At 43.9% G+C, this 12,225-nt stretch overlaps 1 protein-coding gene across 4 annotated transcripts in view; it reads left to right on the top strand.

Moving 5' to 3' along the window:
* The window catches only part of Pknox2 (PBX/knotted 1 homeobox 2), a 261,265-nt gene that overhangs the window by 213,535 nt on the left and 35,505 nt on the right, over nt 1–12,225 (top strand). For all 4 annotated transcript variants that reach the window (XM_021207266.1, XM_021207267.2, XM_029543247.1 and 1 more), the window contains one exon: nt 2,082–2,253. In XM_021207266.1, coding sequence (XP_021062925.1) covers nt 2,082–2,253 — 172 coding nt within the window. The remainder of the gene's footprint in view (nt 1–2,081; nt 2,254–12,225) is intronic.

The following is a 12,225-nucleotide window of genomic DNA, read 5'->3' as shown; positions in this document are numbered from 1 at the left end:
GAGAATCTTGCATTAAACTGGGATCAGGTTAGATTAGACCATAATATGCTGCAGTATTGGAGGCTGCAAATGAAGACTTATACTGGAGTTTAACCCCTTCACCTGATGTTCTTTTTGTCTTCCGCTGGGTAGATAAATTCACCCATTGTTTTTCCCTGTCAGCTCCTTCCTGGGTACAACAGAGCTTTCTGGCAATTCTGGGATGCACAAGAACAAACCTTAAATGTTGGCCCTCTCTCTTGCATACTCTAAGCCCAGTACATAGCCCTGGGCCTAGGAGTTTATGCATCAGCTCTCTAAACAAGGATCAGCCCATCTTGCACTTGAGTGGAAAGACCTAGGCAGGAAGAATGAGGCTAAGCATTCCCTGTCTGCTTCTGCCCAGAATTTTTAGGATTCAGGGTAGGACAGACATCAGGGCTTCCCCCAGCCTACTGATGGATGCTGAACATACTGTGCTGGCTAGATGCTTAGCTCTGATCTCGGTGCATCCATTTGGGGAGGAAGCAATGTCTATTCTCCTTTTCAGGACTTAGCGTGTTCTTCAACATGGTGGTCATTAGCCACATGTGACTATTTAAATTTGAATTAATTAAAATTCAATAAAATTAAAGATTCAACAGCTTAGTTGCACTGGCCATATTTCAAGCGTTCACTGGCCTCAAGTGGCTAGTGGTTCCTGTGTCGGATGGCGAAAACTGCGGAACCTTTGCATCACTGCAGAAAGTTCCATTGGTCGATGCTAGCCAGAGCATTCCTGTGGCAGAATACCAACAGCTATGTCCAGTACATGATCCTCTTCCTCTCCCATGAAGCGATGCTGCATAGAAAATAATCGAGCAGATGCTGTGGTCTCAGGAGTTAGAGGAGACAGACCAGGAGATGCAGATGCAGATGCTTTCTTGGAAGAGCGGGAGAGAATTGGAGTTCTCGACGTTCCAGAGTCGATAACCTAGGCACACACAGGAACATGTGCTTCAAAATTAAGTGTGATGTTTGTTCATGTGTGCAAGATTCACATACATCTGCCAGACTCTGGATATTCAGGAATGGATAGATGGGCTTGATTCCTGATTAAAGTCTAGATCTGTAGGAAGATGATAAAACAGAAACTCAGAGATTTGGGAGAGAGGTATGAGAAAGTGTGTAGCCAGCGAAGCTTCCAGGAGGTGGTGATCTCTACACTAAAATCCATAAATCTATTTGGTTAAACATTTCTGCTCATACACACACACACACACACACACACACAAGCACATGAACACGCACAGGCACACACACACATGCACATGCACACACAGTACATTGATTCAGTCACCAGTTATTTTTTAAGTACCTTCTATCAGTACACATGGCAAGATTCTTGAATACAACAATAACTTACACAGAGCCTATCCTGGAGAAATAATGATGCAAATAGCAAATTAATTACAGCTGTGCTAAAGATTTGGTGATGGAAGTGCAGGGAGATGCTGCAAATGCAACTGGAATATCTGACGAAAATCTGCCACAGACATGGGCATACGTGGGTGGGTTTGAGGGCTCATGTATTTCACCCAGTGTATACTTTGTTTGTACACATCCGTTGCCCTTGGCTGCCTTCAGATTTTATGTTCCTCTGTGTGTGTGTGTGCGTGTGTGTGTGTGTTTCTATAATGAACATATCCAAGACGAAGACAAAGTACTGGCCTAGACAGTGCTATGGATCTTAGCTTGCATGTCACCTAGCACTAACATTCACATTCAAGAATTCTCTAGAGAGTTTCCACATTTCCTTCCCGGGCTCATGCTGAGTTTGAAATGAACATCGACCTCTTTGAAGAGTTATAACCTCTCCATTGCCGTTTATCTTACCACAGGGAAAAGGTGGGCACTCTTTGGGAGCCTAGGAGTGGGTCCTTCATTCCAGAGATAAAAATGCTGCCACTTTTACATACCCTGGGGACCAGAGACATTCTCAGGGAGTTGGACCTTGGGAAAAGAAGTGATGGGACAGCTGGACAGGGAGCCTGGTGGTGTCTCAGCCCCACCAGCAGCCTGGTCTCTGTGTGCGCATGTGTGAGCTCTTGATGTCCCCGCAGGCACCCTCTTTTCCCGCTCCTGACGCTGCTGTTTGAGAAATGTGAACAGGCCACCCAGGGCTCAGAGTGCATCACCTCCGCCAGCTTTGATGTGGACATCGAGAACTTTGTCCACCAGCAGGAGCAGGAGCACAAACCCTTCTTCAGCGATGACCCAGAACTGGACAATCTGGTAAAGATCCCCCTACCCTCCATCCCAGCTCGAGTCTTCCCTCCCTGTGATCCCATCCCAAATATTTTAAAAGTGTTCTTTTCATTAGTTGATTTAACAAGAAGTTGTGAGCGTCCACCACTGAACAGGCACTATGTGTACTGTTTCATGGTTGAGAACAGTTCCCAGTATTTTTAACCGAGATTCTAGCTGTAGGTTTTGCTACCAGTGTTTTCTCCATCTGTACCTCTGGTGGCACCTGTGTCTGCACATCTGTCACCTTTCAGTTTAAGCAAGTGGAGAAAGCCTTCTTTCTAGCGGCCAGGTGGCCAGAGGTAGTTATTCCAAGTTTCCACAGAGAACTGATGGCTATGTGCTACTGTGGTTGGCAGAAGAGACAGATGTGTGAGGGTAAGAGGCATGTTCAAGTATGTCAATATGGAGAAAGACCTGGTCCTGCTAGATTTAGCAAAGGTTCTTCCCTCTTACTGAACACAGTAGATCATACCTCCAAATAGTTTGCTACTCAGATCAGTACTACATCCTGCAAAATACAAGTTCCTGGCCTGCACTGTGGAACTGTTATTTGGTAGATTCAAAGAGAGCCCGTGAATCTACATTCTATGTTTCCAAGGCAACTGCCATCATTAGCTTTGGTGGCTGCCATGTTGTATAGGATTCTGAAGTCCTCATCTAGTCTGTAAATTCTATTGAAAAGGGGTGTTGGCAAGGCCACTGCGCTTACCCATCATGCTGAGTCATCTTCTGGAATTACTACCTGTTTGTTTGTTTGTTCCTGTATGTGAACTGCCCAGATTATCACAGCAGATTTGGAAACTCTGCGAATCTGCTCTTCAACATAGACACATTGATTGACAGTAGTGCTGGCCTCTTCTGCCCAGAATTTAGCTTCCCCCAAAAGAAAAGAGTTAGGGAAGTAAAAGTGACTATAAAAGAAAGTACAACTACATCTTCTCACACACACACATGAACACATATGCATGAGTACACACGTGTGTACACACACACACACACACACACACACTCAGTACATCTACAGAGCAGATGACTAACTTCGGTATTATTCTGGACTGAAAATGACTCACATTGCTTCTGTTCTTGGTGTCCAGTGCAGTACTTTGTGAAGTCTAAGACAGCTAACTGGAGAACCCACGCTGGCCAGGAGAACCCATGCTGGCCTGGAGGTTTGCAGTATTGTAATGATTTAAAAGTGGGAGCAGGGCTCAGACGGGGAAGAAGCTCTTACTGGCTGCCAGGAATATTAGTGAGAGCTCCCAGGTCTAGCTCTGCTCATCCCTGGCTCTTCCTCTTCCCTAGCAGGCACAGAACCCCGGCTGCAGTCTCGAAGATTCCATTGTGCTGGTCCTCCAGCTGGTGGAGGGCCAGGCTAACTTAGCCCTGCCCTTCTCCTCAGCTAGTTGGAATTAGAAGACTCTGCAATTTGGAGAGGAAAGCCTCAGATTTAGCCTCAGGCAGCTATGGAGCAAGGAGACGGCTCTTTCAAAAAGTCAGCATATGCTTGAGAGAGGGTAACTGCATGTGTGCACACATGTAATGAGCTTTGCATCACTATTTATTCTCTGTAGGACCTTGATGACCAAACACCTTGATGCTCCGTTTCCTCATCTATACAGCTAACTATACCCAACTCGTGCGACTGGGATAAATTAACCGGATGGCACATAGACTTGGCCCTTAAAAATGCTTTGCATCTGAAAATCCATCTCAGTGTGGTATAGTGTTCTAGACCACCCAGGCTTACCTCCTGGCTGTCAAAGACCCAGCCTGGTCAAGAGCCTGAAATGGTTAGGGTAGGATAGGGGAATCCAACAGTCCCCTTTGCCACTGGTTCCTAGCCCTATTATGTCAAAAGGAGGAGACGCAGGGGCCAAGCACAGGAGCCATCATTAGGACAAGAATCATGTCGCCGGCACAGCCGAGATGCACATAATTAGAAATTAGAAAAAGGTCAGATCCCGTTATTACCAGCTCAATCAGCTGCCGAGTGCCACAGCCAGTTAATTTGGCATCTGTATTTTTTACAACCCCGCACACGTAGCCCAACGGACTGTAACTCTTTCTCCGGACAGATATACTGCGCAGCCAAGCAGGGACATAAAATGAGGGACCCCAAGCAAATGAGCTGAGATAATTGAGAGATTTATTTTTTATATATGTGTGTGTGAGGGCAGCTTTCCTTTGCCCTTGAATATTGACTTTCATAGATGAGATTGTCGGGAGGGCACTTGGATTTCCCCCAAATCTTTGCCCCTCTGAACACCCTCCTCCAGCCTCTCTCTGACCCTCCCCTGCTTTTTCCCACCTCTTGGGAAGCCCCTGACTGTTCTTCCTTCCTTCCCAGTAGCTCTTTGCCTGTCACACCCTCCCGTGCTCCTCACAGTCTCCCAGAGCCGCTTTTCCTGACAAGTCTCCATGGAAACAGCTGAGTCAGCTCTCCCAGTACCGCCCCAAATTTCTGAGAGAGGATCCAAGTTAGAGATTTCTGAGGGAGGGAATCCTGGAAGCTTGCTGCTCCATATTGCCTCTACTGGGATGAAAACGTAATTACAAAAAGGTTGGGGTTGGAAACCCAACCTTAGAAAGCCGTCCACTCCCATCTCCTTTTACACACAAGAGAACCCTGGTCTTTGACTCCTGATTTTGTGCCTCTCCCACTGACACTCCGCCTCTCCCTGGTGACAATAAAGCCTTCACATAAGAGAATGACACCAATATCTCTCCTTGGAGCCCCCACTAGGACCTCCCCCAGGTCCATTGCCATGGGGGGGGGTGGAGGGGGGGGGGCAGGGGGCGGGGGAGCAGCTTTCTATTCTCAGGTGGTTAAATCAGGAATCCCTGGTGACCCCTCTGGGATCTACTACAATTCCTACACCATGCTTCTTTCTTACCTGGCCCCCAGATCCCACATCCCTCCCCGAGCCCAGCAGCCTCTGACTGGCACTTGGTAAAGTTTGTAAAATTTGCAAGTTCCCCAAACCCCTTTGAAAGGTAAAAGCTTTTTGTTTTATAAAATCTGATTTACGGGCCCCCGGTGCAAGGCCAAGGTTTTATATATTATGCAAGATTTCAAACTAAGGCTGTAAAACGTACGGTTTCAGTTTCATGCATGGAATTTTTTTATGTGTAAATTTTTTAACATTTATGGGGCACGTTTTAATGAGACTCTGGTGTGGCTCCAGGGACAGATTATAGCTGCCTGACCGCAAAGCCAGTTCCAAAATGGGGCCTTCCAGGCCCCTGGGCCTACTCTGAAGAGGCAGACCTGGAGGCCAGAGGCTAGGAATGAGGAGTCACAGAAGGAGCCAGCTCAGAGCTGTAGGACCACAGAGACCTCAGCCAGCCCTGATCCGAGAGTTACTCACCTTATCCTCCAGTCCATGCTCTTGCCTAGAAAGGAGCTGAAAACCTCACAGACACCAGAAACAGCAAGAGAAATAAGAATATCAATGATGATGATGATTAACATTTATAGACCACTTACAGGTACCAGGTGCTATCCTAAATTATTTGCATCTATTATCTTATTTAAAACTCACAAAGCTTAATATTAATATTAACAATATTATCCCCATTTTGCTGGAGGCACTTGCTTCGATTCTCAGACCACTCCCCCCTTCTCAAACTTTCTTTCTCACATACTGTGTGTGTGTGTGTGTGTGTGTGTGTGTGTGTGTGTGTGTGAGTGTGTGTGTGTGTGTGAGTGTGTGTGTGAGACTTTATCTCTGGTGGCCTGGAACTCACTAATTCTGCTACACTGGCTATCCAAACGTCTCAGGGACCCTCTGTCTCCAGCCCTCCAGCACTGGGATTACAAGCACAGGCCACCATGTCCATCATTTTTATGTGAGTGCTGAGTATAGAACTCAAGTCCTAACGCTTGTGTAGCAAGCGATTTACCATCTGAACCATCTCTCCAGCCCTGTAGTCCTCAGTAGGTAGTAAGATAACACATGGGATCGTGTAACTATGAACAAAACAGAGAAGAGAATGAAGCTGTGAAATGCAGCTCCAACTCTAAACTAACACACACACACACACACACACACACACACAGAGAGAGAGAGAGAGAGAGAGAGAGAGAGAGAGAGAGAGAGAGAGAGATATTTCTAGGAGAGGAGTCAGATGTTGCTTTACTTCTTCTCTAACCACATCTCCTTCAATCCTCACCACGACTGAGACCCCCTTTGTGTTTATTTTGTGGTGTTGGAGGTCAACGGAGAACCTTGCATGGGCTAGGCAAGCACCTGCCACTGAGCTCCAACCACTCCAAGATCAGTGAGTCACTGTTATCTCATAGCTAAGGAGGTGAAGGTGCAGAGATTAAGAATTGTTCAAAGTAGGGAGACAGAAACCTCTCAGCCTCCAAACCCATCTCCTTGAGTTCCCCACTGGCCTCCTCAGATTCTCATTCAAGCCCAGCAGGGAACTGTTATCCCCATTTAGTAGAGAGAGAAATCAAGGACCAAGTATACTGTAGCCGAGAAGTTACACAGTTAGTTGGGTTTGAAGAAAGTTTGTCTAACTGAGAAGCTCAGCCTGGGATCTCTGGTTGGTCCCTCACTGCTTCTCCAAATTTTGATGCCATCCAAGTGAAAGTGCCAGTCCTTAACACAAATTTGCTTTAACTTGCCATGCATGGTAGTTTCCATAAAGTATCCATTTGTCTGGCAATCCTCCAGCCCCCGACATTCACCTTTCTTCCGTGTTCCCCTTTTCATTCTAGTGACCCTGCACTCCCAACTGGCCAAGCCAGGCTTGTGCAGGCTGAAAACATTCTTCATTACGGTTTAGCTTTGGCTGTTCCAGTGACCCACATGGAATGTCAGGCTCACACACTTTAGAAATATGCATATATAAACTTCTTCCCTCCAAGAGCACCTGTCTTCCCAATCTGCAGAAAGAGAAAATGGAAGGAGCTTGCCCCCAAGGCAAGGAATGGAGCAGGCTATCTGATCTCCGAGCTCCTGCTCCCTTATCTTTAGCAGAATGATGGATAATCTTGCCTGTATCCCTGAGGTGAAGAGACTCAAATAAGATAATGGAGAGAGAAGCCTTTTGCAAACTGTAAACAGCTGTGTTTACAGATGTTTTGAGAGACAAGGAGTCCCCATCATCAAATGAAGAGGCCAAGACCTACAAGAGGGGTGACCATTTAGAAAAGAACTTGAAGCTGTGTGTGGCCATTGTGTGGGCATCAAGACAAGGATTTGACATTTATTAAATACCTGGGTTATATACCAGAAACATTTACAAAAAGATCTTACTCAATATTCTTAACAATTTTAAACTGTACTTATTATCAACATCATAAATTGCATAGATAAGGCTTAAGCCACTTCTCCAAAATGCCCAGGTAACAAATAATAAATTCAGGACATCACAGCATTCTGCTTTTTAGGAAATAAGTTGTCCCTGCCTTGGATACTTTCCTGGGACTGTGGGAGCATAAGATACTGCAATGTGGGGCTGCATCTTGATTTGCTGTTTTGAAAGGGCCATTTTTAAAGAAGGCAGACTTTTTATTTTGAAACAGAATGGGGAGAGAGAAGCTGACACATTAAAACCTGGGGAATGGAAACTAAGGGCACACTCTTTACACACGGTGGTGGTATTCAATTAGCGGCATTCTGGCTGGCGAGATGGCTTGGCAGTTATGAACATTCACTGCTCTTCCAGAGGACTTGAGTTTGTTTCCCAGCACCCACACTGGGCAGCTCACAGCCACCTGAATTCTAGTTCCAGGGGATCCAGTGCCCTCTTTTGTTCTCTGTGGGTGTCTGCACTCACGTGTTCAAACACTCACACAGACACACATGTACACATAATCAAAACTAAACTAAAATCTTTTTTAAAAATAAAGGGGCATTGTCAATATGCTGAAGGATTTGGAGTAAGTTTCTATGATCCAGATCATTTGGGGAAAAAAGTTGTTTAATAAATCAGCATTTTATTCTCACTTAGAGACAAAACAACAAAATTAGACACATAGGATGAAGGATGCTTCACTTACTGCAAATATAGAGGGAACCCCAGAAGTAATTCTTTCAGTAGCCAAATAGTGCAATGTGAAAAATTATTCAAAAGAGTCCTTTTGTTTCATATATATATATATATATATATATATATATATATATATATATATATATATTTGTGCCCTCAGGAAGTAGATGCAGAAGGATCAGAAGTTCAAAATCATCCTTGGCTACACAGGAAGTTCACCTGGGTTATATGAGACCCTATCCCATCAAAGCCAGAGAAAAAGTTCTTGGTTCTTCATGATTTACAAAGTATTTTCACATTATTATCTGTTGGCGCTTAACAAGTCTTGTCGATTAGAAAGGTTCCCTATCTCTATCTTATAAACCAAGAGACTGAGGCTCAGAAAAAACAAACAAACAAATCCTGAACCTGTTCACTGGCACAAAGAGAGCGAGCAGTGGGTCTGGCCTCACCTCCAGTATGCATGGCACTGAACTCCACAGGCTTTCTGCATTGATGTAGTCCCCCTCCCCACCCTGTGCACAGCATTACACATCTATTTCTCTAATATTGAAGAGGTTCTACATATTCATTGCCTCAGAGTACCATTATGATTTACTCTGCCTTCTTAAATCTTTAAACCAATTCTTTTAGCCCATAAAATAGTAATCCTTCATCTGTGCTTTATCAGACCCCAGGATATGACTGCTTTTGGCCCCTGCACACCAGAACTAGTTAAAACACATTGTTCATGTATTACATTTGAGCTAAGAATTCTGGGTATATAGTATATATTATAGATAACATATATAATATATATTTGCTTTTTATTTTGTTTAATTTAGCTGTACCTTTCCATTTTGTGTAATAAAGACATATTGGTCATATACTTAAATGAATAGGGGGACATGTTTGATAGTAGGTGTGATGTATGTATATATTTATGCATGCATGTGTATGTATGTATTCATTCATAAGACTATTTTAAAATGTTGACTTTTAAAAGCAGAATATGGCCGGAGACACAGCTCAGTGATAGATCATTTGTCTAGCATGTGAGAGACTCTTATTCTCTACCCTGAACTCCCTCCTCCAAAAATTAAACAGGATAGGATAGTCTTGCTATGAGAGGGAAAAAAAAAAGAAAAGAAAAAACAGGAAAGAGAGAAAAAAGAATAAATGATGGGAAGGGAGAGGGAAGAAAGAAAAGAAAGATAATAATAGAATCGGTTTTGTTTCGACAAAAGCAAGTGAGCAATTGATTCAAGTCAGATGACCTGTCCAGTGCACAGATAAAATTAAAAGAAGAAAGTTATGTTGATGGAGGTACTAGATGTCCTTGGTGCTTCAGAAGGCTGAGCAAGCCCTTTACAGACGGTGAGAGAGATCTGAGTCCTGTGTAAGGAAGAACTTCTTAATCAGCACATTAAAAGAACATAAGAGACAGTCCAAGACAATGAGGTCGTCTCCCAGTGGCAGGCTCGGCCTGGAAGATAGCTGCTGCCATAGGTGCTAGTGTGTCTGCTCACATACTCCCCTCACCTTGCAAGCCTCCACTTACTCCCAAACCACACACCCTTTATGCGACCATTGTTTTCGTCATACCTGACTCCTGAGACACCATAGAAGGACAAAGCAATTTGGTCTCAGGTGTAAGGCCACGAGCCTTCATACTGCTTACCAGCGGTGTGATCTTGGGATGAAAAAAATGCCTGTGAACTTTTTTTTTTTCAACTATAAAATGCGGGCAATAAGAGGACTTGTCTGCAGAGGAGGTTGTCTAGAATAAATAAGACAAAGCATAGAACAGGCTTAACCCCAGAGCCAGACATACAGTAAGAAATATTTCAGTGTTGCTGTCAGTCCTCCCATAAATGTCTGCGATGTATCTCATAGTGTGCTGATTATTCTAATAGGCATAAGTCAAGACCTTCCAGGCTGAAACCAAGCAGAAAATGTAGACAAGAACAAGTCTTTCTCAAGCTCCCTTTGGTCCAAACTACTTATACTAATATCATCACTCGCTCCTTGTCTGTCGGTCCCAGCTTCAAGGAATTGGAGTCCATAGGATGGGACCTTGTGTCAAAGCCCTGTGTAAAGTTTCTGTCTGTGACCTAATTTGGTACTCCAGAAAGTCTGTGTGTGTGTGTGTGTGTGTGTGTGTGTTCCTGTGTACATAGGTGTACATGCATATGGAGACCAGAGGACAACCTCGGGTTGCCATGCAGAAGGTGTCTTACATTTTGAGACAGGGTGCCTTATTGTCCTGAAGCTTGCCAATTCAGCCAATCTAACTGGGAAGTCATCCGATGGTTCTCCTGTCTCCGCTCCCTGTCACCGACTTTTATTACAAGGAAACCTTACACACCACACTCAGCTCTTTAAGTATGACCTGGAGATCAAACCCATCCAGCAAGTGTTTTACCACCTCAGCCCCCTTGTTTCATTTCGTATTGTCTGAGCTTGTCCCTAGGCATCATAACGCTACCAAAAGCTAGGAGACTGGCATGAGAATCTCCCACACATTGCCCCTGTCAACATAGACAGATATGGAAAGGCAGTAACCCCTTCTACATTTTTTTATTCTACTTTGATATAATTATAAATTTACATTCAATTGTAAGAATTAGTATGAGAGATCCTGATTACCTTCTTAAATAACAGAGCACAATTTCACAGGCAGGAATAACCTATTAACCCTACCCAGATGTTATCATCAAGGTACAGAATAGGTCTTCCCTCTTTTCTTCATTCTATCCCACCAACCTAATCTGTTCTGTCTCTATGGCTAGGTCCTGTAAATGGCACTGTGCTGTTAGCATATATCCCTTTGAGACTGGTTTTTCTCTCATAGCGTAATTCCCTGTAATACATCCAAGTTGTTGAATGTATTAATAGTTCATTCCTTTTTGTTGCCAAGTTGTAGTCTGTTTCCAGGTTGAGGCCACTTGATATAAAGCTGCCATGAACAGCTAACTGTTTATGTATAGGTGTGTGTGTGTGTGTGTGTGTGTGTGTGAGAGAGAGAGAGAGAGAGAGAGAGAGAGAGAGAGAGAGAGAGAGAGAGAAGAGGAGAGAGAGGAGAGCGCTGCTAGGGTCATAGGATAAGAACATACTTAGGTTGAGTGTTTTGTTTTGTTTGCTTGTTTTTGAGACAGATTCTCACTATGTAGCACTGGATGTCCTAAAACTCCGTAGATAACACAGGCTGGCCTTGAACTCACAGGGATATACCTGCATCTGCCTCTCAACTGACATTCAAAGCATGCACAACACCCAGCAAACACGCTTAGTTCTGTAAGGAATTGTCATACTGTTTGCAGTGACTGCACTGGCTTACATCCCCACCAGCAATGCACAGTGATCTAGAGTCCAGTTGTTCTGCCAGCATTTGGTGTCATCCATTTCTAACTGTAACTGTGCATATGTGTGTGCAGAGTTACCTCCCTGTGGTTTAAATTGGCGTCTCCTAATGGCTAATGACACTGAACATCTTTCAATGTGCCTATTTGCCATCTGTATGTACTCTTCAGTAAAAGGTCTGATCACATCTTTTGCCCTTGTTCAAATTTGGTTGCTTGTTATTCTACTATTTAGTTTTAAGAGCTCTTTACATATTGTAGGTATGAGACCTTTGTCAGTTATGTGGTCAATAAATATTTGCTGCCAGCCCACAGTCTTTTCATCTTCTTCATAGGATCTCCTTCGCTGTTGCAGATTGTTGGGTTTTTGTTTTTGTTTGTTTGATTGATTGACTGTTTTTAGACAGGATCTATGTATCCCTGGCTATCCTGGAACTCACTATGTAAACCAGGCTGGTCTTGAACTCACAGAGATCTATATTCCTGTCTAAGATTTCTTTGATAAACCTTATATTCCAATTTCTTCTTCTTCTTCTTCTTCTTCTTCTTCTTCTTCTTCTTCTTCTTCTTCTTCTTCTTCTTCTTCTTCTTCTTCTTCTTCTTCTTCTTC

Source organism: Mus pahari, chromosome 10 (assembly GCF_900095145.1).
Source record: "Mus pahari chromosome 10, PAHARI_EIJ_v1.1, whole genome shotgun sequence".
Lineage (NCBI taxonomy): Eukaryota > Metazoa > Chordata > Mammalia > Rodentia > Muridae > Mus > Mus pahari.
This window is presented reverse-complemented; position numbering and strand designations above follow the sequence as displayed.